Genomic DNA, 25,535 nt, shown 5'->3' with positions numbered 1-25,535 from the left:
ATTTTTAGTTCTGCTGCCATATTTTAATTTCCAAGACTCTGTCTTCCTCCACTGTTCTTGTTCCTTGGATACCACATCTCTCTTATCTCTCGGAGGTGACAGAGGCACGTTTTCTGGGTTTTTTTTAAATTTTTTTTTTTTTCAACGTTTTTTATTTATTTTTGGGACAGAGAGAGACATAGCATGAACGGGGGAGGGGCAGAGAGAGAGGGAGACACAGAACCGGAAACAGGCTCCAGGCTCCGAGCCATCAGCCCAGAGCCCGACGCGGGGCTCGAACTCACGGACCGCGAGATCGTGACCTGGCTGAAGTCGGACGCTTAACCGACTGCGCCACCCAGGCGCCCCCGTTTTCTGGGTTTTAACCGCTGTCTGCTTCTGCTTCTCCTCTTGCCTCTGCTTCACAGTTGTGTGTCAGAGGCTCTCTGAAGCATCTGGTGGCATTTAGCCCTCACACTCTTGAAAGCAGTGGGGGGACTCAACCAATGGGCTGGACTGGCTGGGACAGCCCATCTTGCTGGGGACCCCAGTGACAGTGTATACAGCTTTTCTTTTTTTCACTCAGTCTCCATTCTGGGGGGTCTAGGTCTGGGGACTGCTATCTGGATCCATTCCAACTCGTTGGGGGTTCAGGAGAGGTGCTCGCATTGTTCCCCAGGATGCTAGCAGCCTGGCTTTGCCAACAGCTGGTGCCCAAGAAGACCAGCAGTGGGGTGGCCCAGAGACACACCTCGAGTAGCATGGAACAAGACGGGGGCATGGAGAGGGAGCCTCTGATGGGCCTGGCCACCCCCCTCTAAGCAATTTGGGGCTTACCTATTAGAACCAGTTCCCAGGGTCCCAGCCCCAACCCAAGCAGCTCTTCCAAGGTCTCCCAGGGAGAGGCTCTGGGCAAGCTGGTCTCCTGGAGCTAGGACGTTTCTGGAAAGTTCAGTGCCCATACGAGATCTGGCCACTTACCAACAGTGCATTCTTTCTGGGTGTTGGGTCCGCCACCTTTAAAATGGGGGAGTTGTGGGGCGTCTGGGTGGCGCAGTCGGTTAAGCGTCCGACTTCAGCCAGGTCACGATCTCGCGGTCCGTGAGTTCGAGCCCCGCGTCAGGCTCTGGGCTGACGGCTCGGAGCCTGGAGCCTGTTTCCGATTCTGTGTCTCCCTCTCTCTCTGCCCCTCCCCCGTTCATGCTCTGTTTCTCTCTGTCCCAAAAATAAATAAAAAACGTTGAAAAAAAATTTAAAAAAAATAAATAAATTAAATAAAATGGGGGAGTTGAGGGACACCTGAGTGGCTCAGTCAGTTGAGCATCCAACTCTTGGTTTCAGCTTGGGTCGTGGTCTCACGGTTCATGAGTTCAAGCCCCATGTCGAGCTCTGTGCTGACAGTGCAGAGCCTGCTTGGGATTCTCTCTCTCTCTCTCTCTCTCTCTCTCTCTCTCTCACCCTCCCTTGCTTACACACACTCTCTCTCTCTCTCTCTCAAAATAAATAAACATTTTTTTTAATTTTAAATAAATAAATAAAATGGGAGTGTTGAACCTGGTGACCTGAGGATTCTTCTTGCCCCAGCCATTTGGGATTAGGTCACCTACCCCTCTGGGCAAGACCTTCTGTATAAACAGTCACTGAACCCCAGCTAGACTGAGATATGCTCAGAGGCCTACCCCTCCCAGGCGTCCTCCCCAGCCATGCACAGTTGTGGGGCTTGGGGCCATGTGGGGAGGCCTGGGAGCCTCCCGGATCTGTGGGTGGGTGGGGGCCTGGGGTGGACTCCTCAGGGCCAGCCTGGGCCCATGGACGGCAGAGTCCTGCAAGGACACGGTCCAGGAAGTGGGCCCGGGTTTCCCCAGCTGGGGTCCCTGTCTCCCTCTAACATGCCTCACTGTGAGAGGTCCCAGGCTCCCAGGGGACGTCCCGTCTAATGATAAAGCCTCTGTGGCTGCCTTTGCCACCTGCCGAGCTGACAGCCCAGAGGTCATGGAGGGTGTGACCTGTAATGGTTTGCTTCTAGAGTCCTGCCCTGGGAAGATGGCCTACTACAGAAAATGCATTGAAACTGTGATTGGGCAACTGGACAAATTTAAGGCTAAGAAGGGCAGTGCTGAGCAGTTCCTGGAGGCCGCGTCCACCACCCTGCAGGTAGGATCAGTGGCGGCTCGGGGCTCGCTGGGAGGCATGCTGGTGACACCTGTCATGTAGCTAGTTACTTTCTAGGAAGACAGCTGCTTTCCGTCCTCCCTGGGGAGAGGCCCTGGGCACGGCCCCATGCCATTCGAAGGCTGGATGTCCTCAGCTTCACTCTAGGTCACAATAGTGGCTGCAGTGTTTCTAGGGGCCTTCAGGGACCCTCTCTGTGCCTCGAGAGGCATCCCTGGCATCTGGAATGTGCATCAGACCACTCTTGTAAAAGGGAATATTGGCACCGTGCCTCAGGACGTGCCTGCACGGTACCATCCAAAACTGAACATAGAGAAGAGTGAGCTTGGGTTGACCTCCACTCTGGAGGGTGGCCTCCTCCCAGAGCAGCTACGCACGAGCAGCCAGCGAGCTGACCGGCTTCCGACAGAGAGGCAGGGGCTGGCCAAGGCAGCGAGGTCCACAGGAGCCCCCACCTCCTTCTTCTCGTGGCCCACAGCTGGCAGAAATAAGGGACCTTCCCCCCGCACCCGCCGCCCCCCTGCTACTCACCTCTTGTCCCCGTGCCCCTGGATGGTCCTTGTTCTTTTCTCCCCCAACTACAGCCCACCCCATTTCAAGCACATACAGAGAGTCCGCCTGGCTGACGTCCTGGGACGGCTCAGGGCCGCTGGAGCACCACCTGTCAGCTCGGCCGCCCTCAGAAGCCTCTCTGTGCGTCTGTCAGTCTGTCCACCAGGGGTGGGTAGGTGCCCAGGGAGCGGGAGCATGCATTGCAGGGGCCCAGCCCCCCTGGGGCTGTTGTAGCAAATGCATTAATTACAGGATGCTTGTCCTTAATTGCCAGGTGGAATTGCTTTTCCTTAACAGGCGTGTGTGAGCTATTCACTGCGCCCACCCCCGGGGATGTGGGCTAGCCCCCATGACCTGCTCAGGTGTGGGCTCTGCTGGGCCCCCGGCCACAGAGGGACTCCCTTTCCCTTGCGGTGTGGTAGGGAACGCTCTTCCTTCGTCAGCTGCCTTGTGGTCCAGCGGCCCGAAAACCTGAAGTGGTTGCTGCCTTGCAGAAGGGGCTGGGGCCCTGGGCTGTGCACACAAAGGCTAGAGGGGTCCAGAAACCAGAGACTCTCCCACGAGAGAAAGCTTGGGACCGCTGACCCAACCCCTTCTCCCCAGCTTCATTCAGGAACCGATGTCTCTGGCAGCAGGGGCCGGGCAGCAGCCTGTACCCCTCTCTCAAGCTCATCCCTGAGACCCTAGCATTTGGGGAAATGATGAAAACAACCAAGGCCAGGCCCTACCACAATTATCTTCCCCAAGCGGAAATGCCCTGCACAGCTCAGCACCCCCTCCCCCACCCTGCTTGGGCCTGGCCCTCCCCAGTGGCTGCTCCAGGGCCTGGCGGGGCAGCTCCCTCTGTCCCACCCTCCTCGGGTCTCTCGCATCAGCCATGACTGCTGTTGTTGGTGTCATCCTAAAAGAAAGACCTCGCCCGAGCTTCTCTCATCTTCCACTTGCAAGGAGACCCCTTGGTTTCTCTGCTCTGCCCTCAGATCCCCTGCATCCGCCCTCCAAAGCTTTCCCCCACTGCCCAGCAAAAACAGCAAGGTTAGCATCTTTATTTCTCAGTAATAACCATTACAGAAAGTTGGGTCTGTGACAACACATTATTGCCGGTAGTTGTCGCTTAGTGAGCCATGGCATCATGCCCCTATGTGTGTGTTTCCGTGGGAAGGGAGGCCAGCACGCCTCTGCCCCCAGACCCACCGCACCGAGTCCCAGGGATCTGGCCAGCGTCGCCGGGGTGTGCACGGATGCTCGCGTCAGATGGAGAGGCCGGCAACTGCGTTTTCTGACACGCTGGTCTTCCCAGATCCTCTCCAATGCCCGCCTCAAGTCTGCCCCAGTGGGGACAACACACTCTTGTGTCCAGAAAATTGAAGGAACCCACTGTTTTTGTTAGACTCAAGGCTCAAGGCTGCCGCCTGGCAGAAAACAACGCAGCACACGAGCCCATCAGGCAGGGGTCCTGGCTGGAAAAAGATACCTTCAAGTGCTGGCTGCTGGTTACCTGTGAATGTGACCTTATTTAGAAATGCCACCTCTGCAGATATGATTAGGAATCTCGAGATAAGAGCATCCTTGACTTAGGGTGAGCCCGAAATCCAGTGACTAGCATCCTTATAAGGAGAGGGAAATCTCAACACAGAGACCAGGGAAGAAAGCCACGTGACCACAGATATATCCATGAGATGTGGACACCAGGATCCCGCAACCACCTGCGGCTGGGGAGAAGCACGGTGTGGACCCTCCCTGTGACCTGACCTTGCGACACCTCAATTTCAGAATTCTGTCCTCCAGAACTCTGAAAGCCTACATCCCTGTTGTTTTCAGCGGCCAAGTTTGTGGTAATTTGTTAGGGTAGCCCCAGGACATTTGTATAGACAGGGAACCTCCTGGGAGAGGCCAAGGATGGAGGGGCCAGGCTGGCACACTCAGGGTTGCTGCCGAAATGCTGGACTCTGGGGACTAGGTGCAGAGGAGGGCGCCTGAGGTGTTCAGATGAAGCCTGGCCGAAGGGTGGGGAAGGTACAAGGACTTGTGGATTGGGGGGCAGTGTGCTGACTTTCTCTCTGCAGATTATCTGTAGATCAGAAAGGGATCCATCATCACCACTGGGTGTGTAGGTGCTGAGACGTGGGCATCAAGCCTCCGCAGATGCCAGTCTCCAGAACGGCCTGACAGTGGCACTGAGGGCCTGGCTGGGGCTGGAGAGAGGAGGGAGGGATCAGTGGGGGTGAGGGTGATGGAACCAGCAAGCACCTGGGCTGGCCTGAAAGCCTGGGTTCTCCCGTGCTCCCTGGCCAGGCCCTCGGGAGGGACAGGAATCCTCACCTCCCCCGTGCTCCAAGCTCTGCCCCCTGTAGTTAATGTCACTTTGGAACAAGTGTCATTTCATTAGAGCACGACAACGGCAGACTGGAGAGTTTCCTGTAGGGGAGAGGGATGCTGCTGGACGTCCCTCCCTGGGTGTTGCCTTTGGCCACCCCTTCTCCCACCTGCACTTCCAGAGACCCACGTGGCCAGCCAGCATGACAGCTGGGCACCAGGCTGAACAGGTGGGGCATAGGGACTCCCAGAGAGTCAGCTTGGGCCTGCAGGACCAGGGCGGGGGCGTACTGGGCACACCAGGCAGCTTGGGGCATCCACAAAGTCCACGAGGTCTGAGCAGACCTCAGAGAAGACTCTGGCTTTGAGATTGAGATAGAACCAGAGGGGTGGGAGGTCTGGGAGAACAGGGATTCCGCAAACCACCCCCACCCCCCCCCACCTAGGCAGAGGGACCTGAATGAGTCAGGACGGCAGAGTCCTGACCTGTGACAGGCGCTGTGTGGGCGGGGAGGCCAAGTGGGATCTGAGTGTGCAGAACCTTGGGCCCCGGGCCAAACCATGGGCAAAGGCGGGCAGGGAATGGAAAGGTCCGTACTGGGCTGGCAGGAGTGGTGCTGGGCAGCTGGGCAGTCAGCACAAGGGTGAAGCGGGGGTGAGGAGAGGCCCAGCTGAGCACCCAGTCCGCCCCACCCCCTGCCAGAGGAACAGGGAGAAAGCAGGAACTGGGGGGCTGGGGCCCTGGATCACCACCCATGTCCTCGCCTGGAAGGCGGCAGTATGGCCAAGGGCCAGAACGCCTTGAACTTGCTGTCCTAGTCAGTAGCTTCCTGGGCTCAGGAAACATTTTTTATTTTAATATGTTTAAGTGCCTGGTTTATTGACATCAAAGATCCAAAACCCAAAAGGCTCAAGGTGGTATCCAGTGGGGTCTACCTCCCATACTGGCCCTCCCAGGAGACAAGCAGAGAGCAGTGTCCTGTGGTCCCTTCCAGAGACTGCCCAGGCCTCTCTTGCATAGACATTAGCTGTAGCAAAAATTACATCTAAATTGTATGTTTTATATATGAAAACAGTATCATTTTTACATAAATTTTTTTTAATTTCTACAAAATGGTAGTACATTATAACATAAATGTACATAAGTGTGCATAACACTTAAAGTACCATGAGGACTCTTCTTCCACGTTCTGTCCTTAGAGCTGAAAGCATCCTGTTGCCTGGCTGTGACATAACCATCATGACCATCACCTGTCGATGGGCTTGTAGGCCGTTTCCAGTCTTTCAGTATCAGAACCACAGTGAGACGGACCCGTCCGCTTGTCCCTCTGCACCTGGGAAGGCACACCTCGGGCCAAGTCCCAGAAAATGCATCTTCTCCACGGTGGGGGAGCTGGCCCCCATGGTTTCTGTAGATCTTGCCAGTTGAGGGGTCTACGTGCTCACACTCTCGTTGGTGGGCAGGGTGTGTTTGTTCCCCCAAAGCCTTTTGCTTACATATTGTGCTAGCAAGTGTTTTCATCTCTGCCAATGAAATAGGTGGGGAAAGGCAGTCAGTGCACATAATCAACATTTATTTTACCTCCTGAGTTTTCAAGCGATATGTATTTCTATCTCTGAACGATCTGATCTTCTCAGACCTGTATCTGTTAGGAAACAGTGTTTGGCTGTGAGAAAATCCAGAAAAGCAATGGCTTAAAGAAATTGGAGGTATCTTCGCTCACATAAGAAGCAGTCTGCGTACATACAGGCAGTCCAGGGTGGGCTCAGGGGCTCCGTGGTGCCATTAGGAATGTATTTTCCCTCCTCTCTGCTCAGCCATGCTTGCAATGTACCTTTGTTTTGTAGTCACAAAATGGCTGCCCTGCCTCCAGCATTGCATCCATATCCCAGGAGAGAAAAGGAGAAAGGCAAACAGCATAAAGGCACGTGCCGGGTGAATCTGCCTCACTTTCTAAGAGCTTCCTTGGAGGCTGCACCCGGCAATTTGCCATTAGATCTCATTGATTAAAGCCATCTGCTACATGGCTCCATCAGCAGGGGCCTGGAAAAAGTTTTAGCTGAGCAAACCACCATCCACAATGAGATAGCATTTTTCTGTTGAGCAGGAAAAAAGGGAGAAGGGATTAGACACCGGGCAGCCTGTTTCCTTTGTCTGCTCTTCTTTTTTTGTTTTTTAATATAATTTATTGTCAAATTGGTTTCCATACAACCCCCAGTGCTCATCCCAACAGGTGCCCTCCTCAATGCCCATCACCCACCCTCCCCTCCCTCCCACCCCCCATCAACCCTCAGTTTGTTCTCAGTATTTAGGAGTCTCTTATGGTTTGCCTCCCTCCCTCTCTGTAACTTTTTTTTCTTTTTCCCCTTCCCCTCCCCCATGGTCTTCTGTTAAGTTTCTCAAGATCCACATATGAGTGAAAACATGGTTATCTGCCTTTCTCTGGCTGACTTGTTTCACTTAGCATAATACCCACTTCAGCCAACGCGTCACTGATTAGCAGGAGCCTCTAGGTGTTTTGACACAACTTACACATTCTGTGTTCTGATTAAATCCACAACCAGGCCCCTTTCCTGCCCCAGGCCCCAGTCTAGCTCTGCCCTAACTCTGACAAACTGGGTCTGGGGGCTCCGGCCAGAGGCAGCCAGTGATGGTGGAAAGTCGGCAGGCCCACAGGCCCGGCCACCTCCCAGACTATCCGCGAAACTGTTATCCAGGGCCTTGCTGCCCTCCCTGGGGGCTGGCCAGGGGCTGTGGACTCCAGAGTCCTGAACTTGACCAAGGCCCAAAACGGTATCCACACTCAGAGGCCCTTGGGCGGCCACAGCCCTCTGTGGTCTGTGGCTGAGGTGGGTTTGGAATTAAGGGTCAGCTCTGGTACCCGGGGCCCCCTCGGTGCAATTCAACTGTCTCCCTACCTCCTCCTAGAGAAAGCCTGGCCAGCCCAGCCCCAGCAGCCCTCTGCTGGCCTGGCCAGAAGGACTTGGTCACTGCCCCAGGCCTCAGTCTCCCCACTATGACCAGGTGGGTTGACCTTCCCTGGTGGCAAAGACCTGGCCCTGGGCCCAGCCTGGCCCACGGGCCAGGGTGTCATTTACTGCTTAGCTCTGTGTCCTCTGGGACCCCTTGGCCCCATGCAGCCCTGCCTGACCTCCGTGCCCGGGGATAGATGGCATCAGGGCTTAGAGCGGCAGGCTCTGGGCTCTGACCTTATTAATACAGACTCACACTTCCCAAACGCAGACGTAATTAATGAGCAGCGGAGTCGCTGTTGTCTGAGCCTCAGAAGTGCTAGAGCCTGTCAGCAGGCGTCCTGCAAACTCATGCAGCCTCAGCTCCAGGCTTGCTGACTCATTGCTTTCTGCCCTGCCCGCACGGGTGCCCGGCCTTCCTCTGACAGAACGCGCCCGCTGTGCGCACAGCCCAGGGGTCAGAGGACCGTGAGACCAGAGCTGACCCTGGAAGGAGATGCTGCTCTGTGCCTCGCCTGCACTGGGGGGATGTCCCTGGGTCCCCACAACTGCCCAGGAAGGCAGGACATTCTGTTCCCTGTCTGGAGCAGCACCGTAACATTGTAGCAGGGAAGGGAATCGGCTGCCTGCGTGTGCAGCTCGGCAGGAGCGCTAGGCAGCGTCTGACTGGGGGGATGGTCAGGGACGCCTCCTGGGTCAGGTAGCGTCCGAGCAAAGACCTGGTGGGAGTGAAGGAGCAAGTATACAGGGAAGAGTGTTGCAAACAGAGGGAACAGCTAGCATGGAGGCCGTGAGGGGATATCCTACAAGCTGGAGACGCAGAGGGAGGCCAGTGTGGCTGGAGTGGAGACAGGGTTAGGTAAGGACCCCGAGGGAGCCAGACCAGTCCACACAGAGCCTCACTGGCCATTGTAAGGACTTCTTCTGGCAGGCTCTGAAGAAGGACAGACATGATCCGATCCCCATTTTATTTTATTTTTTTTTAATTTTTTTTTTCCAACATTTTTTATTTATTTTTTTTTGGGACAGAGAGAGACAGAGCATGAACGGGGAGGGGCAGAGAGAGAGGGAGACACAGAATCGGAAGCAGGCTCCAGGCTCTGAGCCGTCAGCCCAGAGCCCGACGCGGGGCTCGAACTCACGGACCGCGAGATCGTGACCTGGCTGAAGTCGGACGCTTAACCGACTGCACCACCCAGGCGCCCCACGATCCCCATTTTAAAAGAACTACTTGGGGCGCCTGGGTGGCACAGTCGGTTAAGCGTCCGACTTCAGCCAGGTCACGATCTCGCGGTCTGTGAGTTCGAGCCCCACATCGGGCTCTGGGCCGATGGCTCGGAACCTGGAGCCTGTTTCCGCTTCTGTGTCTCCCTCTCTCTCTGCCCCTCCCCGTTCATGCTCTGTCTCTCTCTGTCCCAAAAATAAATAAACATTAAAAAAAAAAAACTTAAGGGGCGCCTGGGTGGCGCAGTCGGTTAAGCTGCCGACTGCGGCTCACGTCACGATCTCGCGTGATCTCGCGTGAGTTCGAGCCCCGCGTCGGGCGGGGCTCTGGGCTGACGGCTCGGAGCCTGGAGCCTGTTTCCGATTCTGTGTCTCCCTCTCTCTCTGCCCCTCCCCCGTTCATGCTCTGTCTCTCTCTGTCCCAAAAATAAATAAAAACGTTGAAAAAAAAAAATTAAAAAAAAAAAAAAAAAAAAGAACTACTTGGTGGCCAGGCTGGAAACAGAGGAAGGTCAAGAGGAGAAGCCAGAGTGCAGAGGTTCCCCCGGCCCACCCATGAGGCGAGGGAGAGGGAGGCAACAAAGACTTTCTGGGGTTGTGCTGAGATGGGGAGGCCAGGGAGTTGGGGCAAAGCCCAGAGGCCAGACACCGGAGTCGGGGGAGGGTACAGGAGCAGACAGAACTTCTGGAGTCCAGGGAGGGCGGGCCGGGGACCCACGGTTGGGAGGGCACGTTTTCAGCCTAGATGCTGGTTGCGGTGCCCCCCGGGGTGAGCACAGACCTTGAAGAGACTGGGCTGGAGGCCGGAGACCCTCCCACGTGAGGAGAGGAGGTATTGGCATCCGAATATTGCTGGAGCCCAGTCCTGGCACTGGAAGGAGCAAGGGGTCTCAAAGCCATGGGGAGGGTTTCAGAACCCAAGTCCAGGGCAGCCCCTGCTGCACAGCGGTCACCTCTGTGGGGGGCGGGGGGGGGGGGGACGTCATCTCCCTTGACCTCCTGTCTCTCCTGTAAGGGCATCTCATTAACACAACCAAACTGTGCCAGAGCCACGGGGGCATAGCCCACTGAAGAACACGGTTTCAGGCTTCCAGCCTCTGTGGCTCAGGGGCACCTCGGGAAGGACGTGGGAATGACACCGTCTGCCAAGACAACATCCACACTCGCAGGTGTGGAGACAGAGGCTCTCCGAGGTCCTGTGGCTTGTCCAGGACCCCTCAGGTCGTTTTCTTCGCGTGAAAATAAGAGGGGGGGCGGGGCACCTGGGTGGCTCAGAGGGCTGAGCATCTGACTTCCACTCAGGTCCTGATCTTTCGGTTTGTGAGTTTGAGCCCATCAGACTCTGCTGTCAGCGCAGAGCCCACGTGAGAGCCTCTGTCCCCACTCTCTCTGCCCCTCCCCACTCACACTCTGTCTCTCTCTCTCTCTCTTTTAAAAATAAACGTTAAAAAAAAAGAAATACAAATGTCCAGTAAACATACGAAAACTTCACTGATAATAAAACATTCAAAATAAAACAATGAGTTGCCAAAATTTATCTAATAGATGGGCAAAAAAAATTTTTTTTGTTTTAATGACACTACTGGTGAGCATGTTTTGCAGTGTTTTGCATCTGTTTGGGTCGAGGTCTGCATTCTGGTTTCACATGCTGCATTAACCGTCTTGTCCCCTCCTGGAGATCTTGCAGGACTGAGTTCAATGGCTGCCTTGCTCCCTGTGACGGGAGAGAGCGTCTGACCTAGCGACTCCCCACCACTGACACTTAGGTCCTTACCATTTTCCTTCGCCCTGAACTTCTTTCTTTTCCTTTTCAGAAAGAATTAAAACATTTGTTGGGCATAAATACATTACGTATACGCTACAGATACAGTTAGGGGTTACATACAGTATCCTATTTGCAAAATCTATACACTAAATTTGATATGGCAGTTTTAATGTGATGTGTATGAAATAGTCTAAAATTTACAACACACCATCGTCATAGAGCCTGCTTGGGATATTCTCTCTCTCTCTCTCTCTCTCTCTCCCTCCCTCCCTCCCCCTCCCTCCCCCTCCCTCCCCCTCCCTCCCTCTCTCTCCTTTGCCCCTCTCTCTGCTCATGCTCGCTGTCTCTCTAAAATAAAAAAAATTAAAATAAAAAATAAAATGTACAATACAGGAAAACATACAATGATTTTTCCCCCTGAAGTTGAAAAGCTTGGAGTGTATGCTGAACAGTGAGGGAAAACCTCTTGTCTTTCGGTGTAGAGGACCGCACAGGGGTGACACCCAAAGACACTCAGGGCACTTCTCGGTTTCTGCAGGACTGACTCCTGCGGTCAGCCAGACACAGCCAGAAACTGCCAACATTCCAAGCTGATTAAAAGCAAGGCAGACGATATGGGAAAAAAAAAAAAAAAAAACATTAAGAAAATTTTGCTTCTTAAATGCCCTGAACTTCTTGTATGCGGCTATTTCCTGTATTTTGGATGGTTTCCTCACATTCCCAGAAGTAATTACTGGATTAAAGGGTACGGGAAGCACAAGGTACTTGAAACACATTTCCAAATTGCTTTCAGGAAAGACCCAACGGCACCGGTCCCCACCAGCCCCTCTCATGGCCGTGCTGGCAACATTAGACGTTCTTCTTCAGTCTTCTTGTTTTCTTTTTTTTTTAAATTTTTTTTTTCAACGTTTTTTATTTATTTTTTGGGACAGAGAGAGACAGAGCATGAATGGGGGAGGGGCAGAGAGAGAGGGAGACACAGAATCGGAAGCAGGCTCCAGGCTCCGAGCCATCAGCCCAGAGCCCGACGCGGGGCTCGAACTCACGGACCGCGAGATCGTGACCTGGCTGAAGTCGGACGCTTAACCGACTGCGCCACCCAGGCGCCCCAGTCTTCTTGTTTTCAAAAGCTTAATCACTTTTTTGAATAAGTAACGTGTGACAACACAGTTGTCCAAGGGGTAAGTGGGGAAAAGTCAGTGTCCCCAGCAGAAGCCCGTGGAGAGAACACAGTCCCTCCAGTTACTGGTAATTCCTGTCTGACTTTGCAGGTTTTCCTTACCATTTTTTTTTCGGGGGGGGGGATTATTTTTTTTAATAATTCACTTGAAAACCTTTATAGGAACTTGCTCTTTTTGTCTCTCGTTGTGGTAAAACACACGTGACATAACATTTAGCATCTTAGCCCCTGTTAAGTGCACGGCTCTGTGGCATTAAGAACGTTCACACTGTTGTGCAGCCGTCCCCACCCTCCTTCCCAGAACTTTCTCATCCTCCACAACAGAAACCGTTCCGTGAAACGCTAACTGCCCACCCCCACTCCGGCCCCCGGCTCCCACCATCCTCTCTCGGTCCTGGGGCCTCATACAAGTGAAATCACACATTTTTCATGCCTGTTTATTTGTGTCTCTGCCCCCAGCCCGTGGTCACTACCCAGGAGCACCCGAGGGACCACATCCTGGGGTGGACCCGCTGGGTCAGAGGGTCGGGGCGCTGGACTGCCGTGGACTCTGCCAACAGCTTGGGGAGGGGTATACTGAGAGAACGCTTCCCCAGCACGGACCGGGTGCCTGGCCCTGGCCCACGGCCCCCTCCCCCCTCCCAGGCTGTTTCTTTCCTAGACCCTGAGCCCCCAGAAGCAGGCGTTCATTCTGGAGGTGCTGTCTGGGTGCCTCGAGTACCAGAAGCTGCTGGCCGTGGTGGTGGACGCCTTCTACGTGCGGGCCGGCTGTCTCTGCCCACGGGCCGACTACAGCCTCTTTGAGGGTAGGTGTCCCTATGGGCCAGGCCCGCTGCCCTTGCCCCCTGCACAAGGCACAGACAACAGTGGTGACGACCTGGGGAGGTGGCTGCAGACAGGAGCTCCTTAGGCTCATGCTGGACACCAGCCCCTGCTTCTGCAGCATGCTGCTTTCTGGTCTCGCTCCCTGCCCCTCACTCGTTGGGTCCTCACGGCTGCCTTGAGTGACTGGACCGGGTCTGCCTTACAGACGTGCAAACAGACTCCGGGCTCACTAAAAGCCAGGCTGGGGTCCAGAGCCTCGGGTCCCTGAGGGAGGCACAGCCTGCTTCAGAGACAGTGCCCCCAAAAGGCCAGCCTGAGTGAAATGATGAGCCTTTATCATTGGCCAAGTTCCTGACCCCCTCAGCCCCGAGGACGTAGGGCAGGGCCAGCCTTGTGGCCGCAGTCTGGACTGTCCAGCAGGGGATTAAATATGAATTGTCTCTGCCTGGTCTCCTGCAGGCCCCGGAGGGCCACCTGCTTCCGTGGCGCGGGGTGAACACTGCGGGCAGAGTGGTCAGTGCCTCCGGGTGGGGGTGTTGGTTCAGCCCCCAGACCCTGCACTAGGCCTCAGAGCCCCTGTTCAGAAGGAGAAGGCTTGGGGACAGCAGGGTGCTGGGAAGCCGAACTTAGTGATCCGATGCCAGGTCAGAGCTGGCCCCTGAGCTCTGCCTGTGCCCCCGACGCTCAGCTCAGGTGTCACAGCCAGCAGCACGTCACTGGCCTGCCCAGCAGCCAGTGTAATGAACAGCCCCCGCCCAGGGACCCTCACCTGCCCGGGTGTTCACGTCCTGCTTGGCTTAAGGCTACTCCGTCTCTCAAAATTAACAAACTGAAATCCAAAGTGATTTTCCTTTTACCCAGGGAACTTTTAGAATTTCTGACAACATGCCAAGTCAGTGAGCGTGTGTGGAAGTGTTTTGACAGACGCTCCCCAAATGCTCACCCATGTGAGCCGTCGTCCGAACTCTCGCAGCATTTTGTCGTTTTCACACAGTGTCAGGTGGAGCTCCTGCCTGTGGTCACCTGCCCGGCTGGTGGTGGGCCTTCGGCTCCGCTCCCTGGCACCTGCCGGGCACCGGTCAGGCCTCTGGCTGATTCCCCAAGACGGAATGCAAGGGGGCGCAGGGGAGGACACCCCAGGGGCGGCCCCACTCACCGGCCCCGTTTCCCCAGTGATCTGCTACCTGGCCACGTTCCAGCTGGAGGAACTCGGCTTTCAGCTCTTCTGTGACATCGTCAGGTCCCAGCCCGTGGACAAGATGCGCAAGGTGAGCTCTGCGGTTTCTTCCTAAACCCAAGGGCAAAGGTGTCCCAGCCAGCGCCGACCTCTCACTCTCTGGCTCGTTGTAATGGAAGAGACTCTGCTGGGTTTAGTGTGTGTTTATGACAAACAGGTGCCCTCTCGTTGCTGCAGACACCCTCGTTTTGTCCCTGGGGGATTCGACTCCCATCCGTCAGGGTCCTGGTGGGTGGTGAGTCTGGGCCTCTGGAGCCTTCCCTTCTCTCTGTGACCGAACTCCTCCCTCCAAGAGAGGCTGTGCTGCCAGGGGGCTGAGGGGCAGGCAAGGGGGTGGGTCCGAGTGGACCCTGAGGATTGGCGTCCATCGGGGGAGGCTGCGGACCAATCTCCTGCCCTGCCGTGGCCCCTCCTGTGGCCTGAGCCTGAGGCCTACCGTTCTTTAGTGGCCAGCCCCCGTGGAACACTTGCTGTGGTGAGCATTTCTTGTTCCATCTTCACAATGACCCAGGGAGGTCGTCCTACGAGGCATCCATCCCACAGCTGAGGGAACTGAGGCACAGAGAGGTTGGGTGACTCACCCAATACCACTCAGCAAGTGAGTAGCAGAGCCCTTTCTTGGACCAGGCTTTTAACCACTGGCTTGCTCCTTCTTACTGGGCTTGGAGGGCCGTCACCAGACCAGGACAGCAATTCCTGGAGAAGAGCAGGGATATCACAGGCCCCGGGAGTGCCCTGGGGCCTCTCCCAGAAGAAACAGCAGGGTCTGTGGTGACAGTTTGGTGGGAGTCGGGGGGGTGGGGGGGAAGCGGGGGAAGGGACGCCCACTAGGACCACAGCCCCCAGAGATGTGGCACTGGAGACTCACAGGTACCTTGGCCACCTAACAAGGGAAAGAGAGAAAGTGCTGGCCCAAGGCTGTGATTTGTGTTTAATGATGGGATTTCCTGCTCTACATGTAAACAAGCAATTCTCGGGGATAAACATTTGCATAGTTATCTTAAACACAGTCTTCATCTTTCTAAGAAAAAAACAAATTGTAGGCATTTTCTGAGAGGTGTCTGGAGGTGCCCAGGGCCGGCTCCCCAGGCTGAGCTGCCGATGCTCAGTTCCCGCTCTGCTCTCAGAGGCCTCAGATTCTTGGTGACTGTTGAACAAGAGGGCCTACGTGTCATCTTGCACTGGGTCCCGCAGTGCAGGAGCTGGCCCTAGACCAACCTTGGCCTGAAGAACCCAGAGGGGGCGGCACAGGACCCTCCTGGGGCTGCCCCACAACGCAGACCCAGGACAGGTACACAGAGAGCTGGCCACACACGGCGAGCCTAGGGCCCCCAGTGCAGGTGGCTGGGTGTTACCTCCCTGGAGATTTTCTGGAAGAGATTCATGGAAACTGCCCCCATACTCCTGTCCCCAAACTCCGACAGGAGCTAGGGAGCTGCAGGGGTGGGACGGCACCCTCTGCAGGGCCTTCTCTCCCCTGCCCACGCCCCCTCCCCCCCCCCCCCCCCCCCCGCCGTCCCATTGGGTCTACCCACCTCCAGCCTCTAGAGGAGAGGTCAGCCTGGGCCTTGAAGACAGGGCGCAAGCTGTTGGGGACAGGATGGAAGCCCTGGGGCCTCCCTGGGGAAGCCCCCCACAGCCCACAGTGGTCAGCAGTGACGAGGTGGTGGTGAGCTCAGCGTGCCCAGGCTGGTTCTCAGGCAGCCTTGGCCATGGTCTCTGCCGGACACAGTGCTGGATGTGGCTGCAGCTGGTCTGTCACTCCGGGGGCAGTAGCAATCCTGCTGGCTCCAATGACCCCCGCTCACACGCTGGAATCCTCCAGAGGGCCGGAGAACTCACCCCAGGACCCTGCCCCCACACCTGGTGAGAATGGGGGCCTCACTGTGGAGAGCTCTCTCCAGGGGTGTGGGCAGGCCATCCCTGGGTGGGGGCAGCACACCAGCTGAGATGCTGAGTGGGCGGGGGGCACTGGCCAGGAGCAAGGGGAGCAGAGACCCCCAAGGCCGGATAGCGGGGCACCGACTGCCCCTTCCAGCAGGAAGGGGTAAAGGCTGAGAGACAGCCATGCGATGGGGAGGGCAGGAGACAGGCCGTGGCTGGGTGGCTGGCAGCTGGGCAGCGGGCAGTGGCCACCCTGGGGAGGCAGTGACAGCAGCTGGGGTCCTGTCCTTGTGCCTGGTGCCCCCACTGCTCAGCCGCTCCATTCACAGCAGCTGCAAGGGCCCGGGCATCATGCCCACCACGCACAGCACACAGCAAACACCGACTCCAGACCCAGAAGCCCCGGGAGTAAGGCCCTCCCAGCCCTTGGCAGGCGTTGGGCCCAGATCCACGGGCGGTGCTGGGGTGGAGCCCAATGGCCCACAGCGGGAACCTACCTGCTGACTCACTCCCTCCCCAGTAAACTCCCTGTTCCCAAGGCTCACAGCTCAAGGGTGTGCTTTTAGGGACCCAGATGGAGGCATCATGTTTCCTGTGTCCACACAAAGCTCTCCTGGGGAGCTCCAGTGTGTGGCCTCCCTGGTTTTCTGGGAGCCTGGTTTGAATGGTCTGTAGTGGTCCCCTTGACTAGACAAGGCCCTGCAAGCCCGGGTGTGGTTTCGTCTGGGTGGACGCCCTCCTGCAGAACAGTCCCCCAGCAGGCCCCGGGCGTGGCTGCCCCTCGGAGGAGGGCTGGGGCGGGGGGCGCTGAGCTTCACCTCAGCTGTGCTGACAGCCACGTCCTGGGGCCACAGCCAGCCCCTCTACAGAAGCACACTCCCTCTCCCCAAGACAGCCAGCCTCCATGAGAAGCTAAACTGGACTGTCTTCTAGAACCAGATCTGTTAGACTTGAGGGCCAGGACTGGAAAACAGCCTGCAGGGCCCGCGGCCGCTACAAGTTCCTGCTGTGGCGGGGTCCGGGCCGTCCCAGAGAGAATATCCTCAGTCCCTTCCAGGGGCCGGGTGGGCAGGTCACTCCTGGGGCCCACCCACTGGCACTGTCCTGGGCAAGCAGGGGCAGACTGCACCTCTATTCCTGGAATTCCGGAGCCCATAGGGGATGCAGGGTGCTGTCCATCTGTCCCCACCAAGAACTCTCCAGAAGTGGGGTGTGGGCCTTCCAGGTCCTGGGCAGGGAGCTCAGGCACAGGGTCCCCACCAGCAGGGACGTGCCCTGCTGAGCAGGGACACGCCCCAGGACCGGAGCGGGCTGCCCTGAACGCCCAGAGGCCGTGAGCAGAAGCCAGCGTGGCCAGAGGCAGCGCCCAGCACAGGCACCCAAGCCCAGCATGGGGGCGGGCGAGCAGGGCTCGGGGAGGGAGGGTCTTTCCCGAGGGGCCTGCTGCCCTGGCGTGGACAGTGGTTTCCTTGCCCCCCTGCCCCCTGGGCATTGGCTTTCCTGTGAGGGACACTGTGGGCTTCACCAGGTTGGGGAGGGGTTCTGGTCCTGAGGCCCCCCTCAATGGTTCCTACTTCTCCCTCAGTTCCTGGGGTTCTTCTTCAACCCCTTAAACCTGTGCTCATGGATCACAGATGAGTGGAGCCTCATCTACGAGACAGCCTATGTGCGAGAGAACTGGATCGGCCCCCTGATGAGGTGGGACAGGCCGGAGCCTCCCTGCACTCCACTCCCTGAAGCCACCCTCTTGTCCCTGCGCCCCATAACGGGCTCGGCCAAATCCCGGCTTCACCCGCGCAGGCCGGGACCCACGGGCAGAAGGACCAGCACTGTAGCCTGGCCCTGCCCTTGGCCTCCACGAGAGGCTACTGGAGTCAGGGTGAAGCTGGCCCTGTGGTGTTTCCCTTCTTACAGGGCTGGGGGAGCCGCCTGGTTTTCCTGGGGACAGACAGACTGTTTGGGCACAAGCAGACCACTTTAGGTACCAGCAGTGTGCTGGAGAGCCAGAGGCCCGGGGGGAGGAGCCCTGCTGTGGGAGAGAAAACCATGGCCCTGAGGTGGAGGGGTGGCCCTGGAGCTGCCGTTTCCCTGGAAGAAAGCCCTCAGTCCAAGCCAGGCTGGATTCACTGCCCGTCCACCGGACTGCCACCAGGGCCCGGGCCCTCGGGGCCCAGAGAGCCACCTGTGGGGTCAGCCTGGCTCCAGGGTGCCTGCCACCCACCTCAGCACTGCCATAAGCAGCCCCACCCCAGACCCGCCCTGCCCCTCCGGAAACCTCACTCCCCTCAGAAGTGCCCTTCCTTCCTCTGGTGGCCGTGGGCCTCGAGCTGGGCCAGGAGCTACACAAACCACGCTGTCTGTCCTCAGGGGAACCCCACCGGCCAAGCTGCTGATGGGAACTGGGCCCGCCTGCGGTGTAGGGCACAGACCCCTGGTCCAGGGCACCGGCACCCCAAGGCTCCACCCTGCTCCCGTAGCCCCTTCCCCACCTGTCACCAGCAGCACAGCTCCAGGAACATTCCAGACATCTCCAGCTTCTCTGGGCCTCCTTGCACTGGGCCTTCCGCTCCGGCCCAGATGAGTTCTGCGTCCCTCCCACTGCTGCCCCTCAGGCCCCTGGATTCCTGCCGCTGGGCCTCTCTGCCCCTGTCCTCCCAACTCCCCACGCAGCAGCATGGCTTGTGACCACAGTGCTGCTGGCCTTGTTTCCTCACCTGTCTGCGTGACTCAGGGCACAACTGGTACAGTGCCCGGGGCATAGCTGGCCCTCAGTGGAATGGCTATTGCTTCCATTATCAGCCCGCACCCTAAGGTGGACCCAGGGTGTCTTGGGTCCTTCGGTTCCCCAGGGCCGTGCCCTCGTTGACCTTCTCCCGAAGGCCGTGCCCTAGTTGGCCTGCTTCTCCTGAGGGCGGTGCCCTGGTTGGCCTTAGGAAGTGGCCCTAACTGGCTGCTCTTGCCTTTGCCTTCAAGATGGCAGCCGGAAGTCCAGAAGCTGATCAACCAGCTAGAGGAAGTGTTGGCCAATCAGTCCGTTTCCAAGACCAAGGCCAAGGTCACAGAGCCCAAGGAGTTCAACCTGACTGTCCCCAGACCCCGCTCCATTCCAGTGCCTGAGCCAGTCCCTGTCGTGGCCAAGTCCAAACCAGTAAGTGTAGACATTTGCAGTGAGCACGGCCCATCCAAGCTGGGAGAGTGGACTCTGTGAGCCAGGGGCAGGCTGGGCTCTTCCCAGGTGCACTGGACCAGACCAGGAGCGTTTGGTGACCCCACGTCTCTGTGGGGAAGCCCAGCTGACCTGGGGCCTGCCCAGTGAGTTCCTGTGCTCCACATCCTAAGGTCTGGTCAGCAGAGATGAAGTGAGGCTGTGGGGCCACAGGGCTCAAACCTGTCCGGACGTGGCATCTAGAGCATGCTTGTAACCTGTTGTGACATAGGTCTCCCTCTCTATTAAATAGCACATGTGTAGCTCACAATATGCTCTTCAGTACTACTCAGGTCATGGGCAGGTGATAATGTCTGTCTGTGTGACCCCATCATGTGGACTTGTCCCCACCCCAGGGCCTTTGCACACCTGTCCCATCTGCCTAGAGCCTCTTCCTCTCCTTCTCCCTCTCTCTCTCCCCACTTTGCTGACTTCTGCCAGTCAGGATGCTTTGTATTGTAGGTAACAGGAAAAGGCAGCTCAAGCTGGTGTAGACCATAGCGGACGGGCTGACTCTTGGCTGAGTAGGTTAGGCCTCGGGCAGAGTTTGATCAGAGTTCTAGCTGTGCTTCTGTGGGTCACTTTATCTTTGGGCAAACTTCCTTCATTGTAGCAAACCACCCAGGCCTTCCCCGTACTGTAAACCATCCAGGGCATGAGAGGACATCTAGGGCCAAGAATTCTGTAAGAGTACGATTAGGCCAGCTCAGGCCGCACGCCTCCCCTCGAGCTGATCACCATGATTGGGGATGCTGTGTTCTGACTGATCCAAGTCTCTACCCCACACACTTGTGGTGGAGTCAGTTTCCCAGACCCAATCTGGTTTCCTCACAGAATTAAGGACCACGTGGAAGGGGGGGGGGGTGCCGGGGGTCCCAGCCCACCCCCACCACCTTCAGGTCTCATGGCAACCTCTCTGCCCAGAGAGGTTTTCCATGAGCCCTCACCCGGGTCAGGTCCCTCGAGTATTCCAATGCTCCTTAGGCACACAGGGTAGAGGGAAAGGAGTTAGGGTCTGGAGCTCAGGGGTTTCCAGGCTGCCCCTGCCCCACCCCCATTGACACTGCTCCCTCCAGGCTGGCGAGGGTCCCTGTGACGGGACCCTGTGGGTGGCTCTCAGGCCACCCTGGCCTCTGCAGTATTCATGCTATGGCCCCGCCCCCTCCCTGACCCTCACTTTTCTGGGGTCCATGACACCTTCCTGGACTCACTTTCCCCTCCACACCTCCCCTTCCATCCCCTGCCCACTCAGTGGTCCTCTGCCTGGTCCCCCAGTGTCTACTGGGCCTGGACCCCGTGCTTGGCCACCTCCCTTCTTGCTGCTGGCCTGCCGTCCTTCCTTTCCCTCCCCCGGATGGCCACCAGCACCCAGGGGATCCCAGTCAGAGCCCAGCAGCCTCCCTCTCAGCCCTGCTTCTGCTGGCACGGGCACCACGGTCCACCCTCCTGTCCCCGGCACCGCCCTCTCTTCACCCATATCCCACTGGCCACCAGCCTGGCCCTTCTACACACCCCGGACACCATAGCCGCTGACCGCAGGCTTTCCTCCGGCCACCCCACCAGGTCCCCAGGAGCACCTACCAGCCGCCCAAGGAGCAGCAGCTGCTGGAGATGACCAAGAGACACAATCGCTGGAAGGCGGAGGTGAGGACCCACCGGCGAGCCCTGCCTTCCTAGGCCCTCTGGGGGGTGTTCTGTGAGGAGGTGGGGGATGGGGGGGCGGAGGAAGACCGGGAAGCTGGTCTGTGCCTCCGTCCCTCCCGAGGCCCAAGGGCGCCGGGGGGTGGCCAGTGGGGCCAGAGCCAAGTGCTCAGGGCGAACGTGGAGGAGATGCGGTGCGCGGTGCCCAGGTCCCGCGGGGAGCCCCCGACGCAGGTAACACGCACCCTCCTCGCCCTGGGTCGGTCTTCACGGTGGCACTCTCCCACCACATGGAACCGTCCCTCCCTGCGCCCTTTGAGCGGTGACGCGATGAGCCCCTTCTTTAGCCTGTCCGGTCTCTGCTCCCCAAGCCCGGGCGGGGCGGCACGTGCAGATGTACCTCCAGATCCGCACGGGCGATCCACGCATCCCTCTCTGGGTGTTCCCACATTTCCATGCTGAGCACTTACTGTTTCCGTAAGAAAAAAAAAAAAAGCCAAGGTAAGTTTGTCAATAAAGAAAAAGTAAAGGACGCAGGACAAGGAAGGCCTGTTCGTGGTGGGCGCTCTGTCCAGAGGAGTGGGCCTGCCCTGCCCTCCCCACTGTGGGCTCCCCCTGCCGCCGGTGGCAGCAGGGCAAGGCAGCGGTACCCTGGCCCCCACAAGCAGTTGGGGCAGGCGGGGCATGGCCCTGGGGGTGTGCTGGCTGAGTTCCAAGGGGGGGCTCTTCTACCCACCACTCCGCACACTGGGGCTGTGGGGCCCCTCCTGGGAGCACTCCAGAGCAGCAGCAGCAGGCAAGGAGCAACTTCCTAGCAGCCAGGAAGCCAGTCGTGGAAGCCAGTGCCAGGGAGCCATTCGGGGGACAGGCCCTGAACCCAGAGGTTCAAGCACCCGGGAACTGTGGTCCCCAGGCCTGGCCGGCCCTACACCCAGGAAAGGCCGGGGAGGGCATGGGAGACAGAAGTGTTGTCATGGGACCCGTGAGCAGGGGGTGGGCTGGGAACACTAGGGTGGGCAGCTGGAGTGAGGACAGGGGAGCGCGTTGGCCCTCCCGGGGGTGCTGGGCCCACCATTCCCCCCAGGGTGCGTCCAAGGGCACCCAGTGGGCACAGGTGCTGGGCCTGATCCCCGCAGGACTCCCAGAAGACTCTGCAGCCCCGACTCCTGCCCCGAATCCTTAAGACTCCAAAGCTGACCTTCTACAAGGTGAGGGGTGTTCCTGACCGGCCAGGTTGGGCACGGGGTGCCTGGTCTAGTCCCCTCTCCCTGGACACTCACTTCCTGGCCAGGTCTGTGCCCAGGGGATCAGATGGCCAGAGCTAGAGGCCCTGAGGGAGGCCCCACCCTAGGGGCCGGGGGGCAATGTGGGGGGTAGGGGGGCACTTGCTGGCCCGACTCTCCCCCACCAGCCACCAGACTGCAGCTGGCCCCTCCTGTCTCCTGCAGACCAACAAAGTCCCTGTGAAGCTCAACACAGCTGCCATCCTGCGGGAAGGATCTCTATACCAGCGGCAGGTGGAGAAAGAGCTGGAGAGGTAGGCGGGTGGCTCCTCACCCTGTTCAGAGGAAGGGGTGCAGGGACGGCTCTCCTGGGAGAGGAGGAGGTTGCCAGCAGGGGGGGAAGGCGGGGCCTGGTGGCTGTGGTGCTTTGGGGGTGCCACAGGCAGGCCAGCCTTAGGGTCACGGCTGCATCTGAAGAAGATGACCCGCTCAGTGAGGGAAACTGGGCAGAAGGCGGCTTAGCAGAAAGCTGGCCCAGCCCACACTTCTCTCAGGGTCACCTGCTCTTCAGAACCCCCTGAGGCCCCCCGCTGACCACCAGCACCCCGGTCCCCTGTGCTTACCCCATCGGTTGGGCTGTGGGTGGGAGTTTGGGTGGCTGACCAGGTGGATGAGAGGATGGACAGGTGGATGGATGGGTGAGCAGACGAACAGGTGGCCAAAAGGTGGTGGAGGCACAGGACGGGGACAGGCGGACGGTGGGTGGTGGACAGGTGCTATGGCCCGCGATGGGTGAATGGCTCCCCATGCCTGTGAGGCCACCGCACCCCCAGGGAACCCGTGCACCCCCCCCCACGGCCAGCACAGGCCCCCACTCTTGTCCCCTCTCCCCAGGGTGGATAAGCTTGTGGACGGGGCCGGGGACTTTTCCGAGTTCCTCGAGTGGCAGAGGAAGGTGCAGGCGGAGGGCCGGGAGGAGCAGCTGGCCGCGAGCGAGTGCCACAGGCTGCAGGGGAAACTCAGCCACGAGGAGGCCATCCTGGCCCGGCAGCGCCTGGTGCAGGGGAACAAGGAGAAGGCTGACCAGAAGAAGGAGGAGGTGATGCAGCCTTGCGGGAGCAGCGGGAGTACCTGGGGGCCGGCTGGCGGGCTGTGGCAGCTCCTGTGGTCATGGCTTGTGGTCTGACCCCTAAGATCCACACAGTGGCTGTGGTTTCTCTTTCTGCACCTTCACGGGTTGGGGGCGGGGGTTGGAGGCTCTCTCAGTGGACAGTCTGGCCAGCACTTCTGGTCCAGACTGCCCCCTGCCCCCACCAGGAGGGGCAGTGGGCCCACACATCCACACATGAAGGAGGATCTGAGGTTCTGGCAGAAACTTCTGGAAAGCCAACACATTTGCGTATGGCATCCTCTCCCATAGGAGGGTCTGCAGGCATCTTCAGAAGCTTTAGACGTCTCAGTCCTGGCTCTGCCTCCTCCTAGGACAGGTGGCCTGGGTGGGGGGCCCCAACCTGTGTTTCCCTGAAAGCCTGTTCTTGGCAGTGGCTCCCAAGTGGCCTGGGGTCCGCGGGCCTGACCTCGGTTCTGTCTGTCCCCAGATGTGTGCCCTTGGGGACTTGCATTGGGCAGGGGGAGGGGACCATGCTGGAAGTTCACTTGAAAATGCCCTTTGGATAACTTGTTTGTGTCTGTTTGTATTTGATGTTAGGGTTTGCTTTTCCTTCCTTCTTAGTGTACTTTTTCACAAATAGGAAGTCAAAGCGATCTGAAAAATAGACTCAGAGAAGCGTCATTTCTTGTAAGTCCCTTGCCACCTACCCACCTCAATTCTTATCTTCATTAACCTCTGGATCATCTTTCCTTAAAGCAAATACGTACACTTGTGTACAAATCCTTCCTTCCTCCCTGGTCCCTTACATAAAATGCCACGCCCTGCTTTGTCTGCAATGGGAAACACAGGGCCAGTTTTCCGTGTTTGTGGAGAGAGGTTTTCAAGGTAAGCTTCTAGAGGGGACATCGCTAAGCCCCAAAGTTAACTGAGAGCGGGGCTCGGTCCCCGCTGTTGGGCACACAGTTTCCTCACCTTCTGCGGGGCAGCGTGCGCAGACCCCGGCAGAGTGTGCCGTGCTGAACTCAGAAATGTTCGCTCGTCTTGTAGGTGAGAAACAGTATCCCGGTACAGTTCTGATTTGCATTTCATTGATTATGTATGAATTTGAGCGTGTTGCCATACATTCAAGAGCCATGTCTTTATCTCTTTCTGTGAACAACCTCTCCGTGCCTTTTGTCCGTTTTCTCGCAGCTCTACTGCGGCACGATGGACGAGTGAAATTCGTGTCTGTTGAAGGTCTGTCACAGGATGTTCGGATACACGTCCCATCGTGACATGATTGTCACAATTGAGCAAATTGCTGTATCCGTCCCCTCCCGCAGCCACCTCCTCCACGTGTGGCAGGGACACTGGAGATCTCTCTTAGCAAATTTCATGTACACGTTCTTATGAACCACAGTCCCCACCCTGTACATTAGGTCTCTGGAACGTACCCATCTTCTAACAGACTTCGCGCACTTGGACCATGCCCATGGCTCTGGTCTCTGCAACCACGATGTGGACCTTGCTAGATTCCACACATAGGTGAGATCCTACAGCAACTGTCCTGTGCCAGGCTTATCTCACTTAACATAATATGTTCCCGGTTTACCCATGTTTTTGCAGATGGCAGGACTTCCTTCTTTTTTAAGGCTGCAGAGTGTTCTCATATTCGTCTCTGAAGGGACAATTAGGTTGTTGCCATGTCTTGGCTATTGTGAATGATGCTGCAGTGAACATGGGGGGTGCAGATATCTCCTCAAAACAGTGGTTTTATTGCCTTTGAATCTATTTCAGAAGTGATACTTCTGGGTTCTAATTTTATTTTTATTTATTTATTTACTTATTTTTATTTTTTTGTCCTTATTTTATTTTTAATTTTTTAAAATTTACATACAAATTAGTTAGCATATAGTGCAACAATGATTTCAGGAGTAGATTCCTTAGTGCCCCTTACCCATTTAGCCCATTCCCCCCTCCCACAACCCCTCCAGTAACCCTCAGTTTGTTCTCCATATATATGAGTCTCTTCTGTTTTGTCCCTCTCCCTGTTTTTATATTATTTTTATTTCCCTTCCCTTATGGTCATCTGTTTTGTCTCTTAAAGTCCTCATATGAGTGAAGTCATATGATTTTTGTTTTTCTCTGACTGATTAGTTTCACTTAGCGTAATACCCTCCAGTTCCATCCACATAGTTGCAAATGACAAGATTTCATTCTTTTTGATTGCCGAGTAATACTCCATTGTGTATATATACACCACATTTTC

General features: G+C 57.2%; 2 protein-coding genes across 2 annotated transcripts in view; both read left to right on the top strand.

Annotated features, from left to right (window-relative positions):
* The window catches only part of RNF4 (ring finger protein 4), a 170,742-nt gene that overhangs the window by 99,538 nt on the left and 45,669 nt on the right, over positions 1 to 25,535 (top strand). The window lies entirely within an intron of this gene.
* CFAP99 (cilia and flagella associated protein 99) overlaps positions 1 to 25,535 on the top strand; it is a 42,344-nt gene that overhangs the window by 6,796 nt on the left and 10,013 nt on the right. The window contains exons 2-11 of the mRNA XM_058719639.1: positions 2,006 to 2,133; positions 12,823 to 12,967; positions 14,160 to 14,254; positions 17,693 to 17,805; positions 19,081 to 19,255; positions 20,876 to 20,956; positions 21,113 to 21,187; positions 22,090 to 22,161; positions 22,402 to 22,490; positions 23,071 to 23,275. Of these exons, the coding sequence (XP_058575622.1) occupies positions 2,023 to 2,133; positions 12,823 to 12,967; positions 14,160 to 14,254; positions 17,693 to 17,805; positions 19,081 to 19,255; positions 20,876 to 20,956; positions 21,113 to 21,187; positions 22,090 to 22,161; positions 22,402 to 22,490; positions 23,071 to 23,275 (1,161 nt within the window). The 5' untranslated portion in view covers positions 2,006 to 2,022. The remainder of the gene's footprint in view (positions 1 to 2,005; positions 2,134 to 12,822; positions 12,968 to 14,159; positions 14,255 to 17,692; positions 17,806 to 19,080; positions 19,256 to 20,875; positions 20,957 to 21,112; positions 21,188 to 22,089; positions 22,162 to 22,401; positions 22,491 to 23,070; positions 23,276 to 25,535) is intronic.

The sequence above is a fragment of the Neofelis nebulosa genome, chromosome 3, assembly GCF_028018385.1.
Source record: "Neofelis nebulosa isolate mNeoNeb1 chromosome 3, mNeoNeb1.pri, whole genome shotgun sequence".
Classification (NCBI taxonomy): Eukaryota; Metazoa; Chordata; class Mammalia; order Carnivora; family Felidae; genus Neofelis; species Neofelis nebulosa.
Note: the sequence above shows the minus strand (reverse complement) of the source record. Positions and strands in the feature narration are given on the sequence as shown.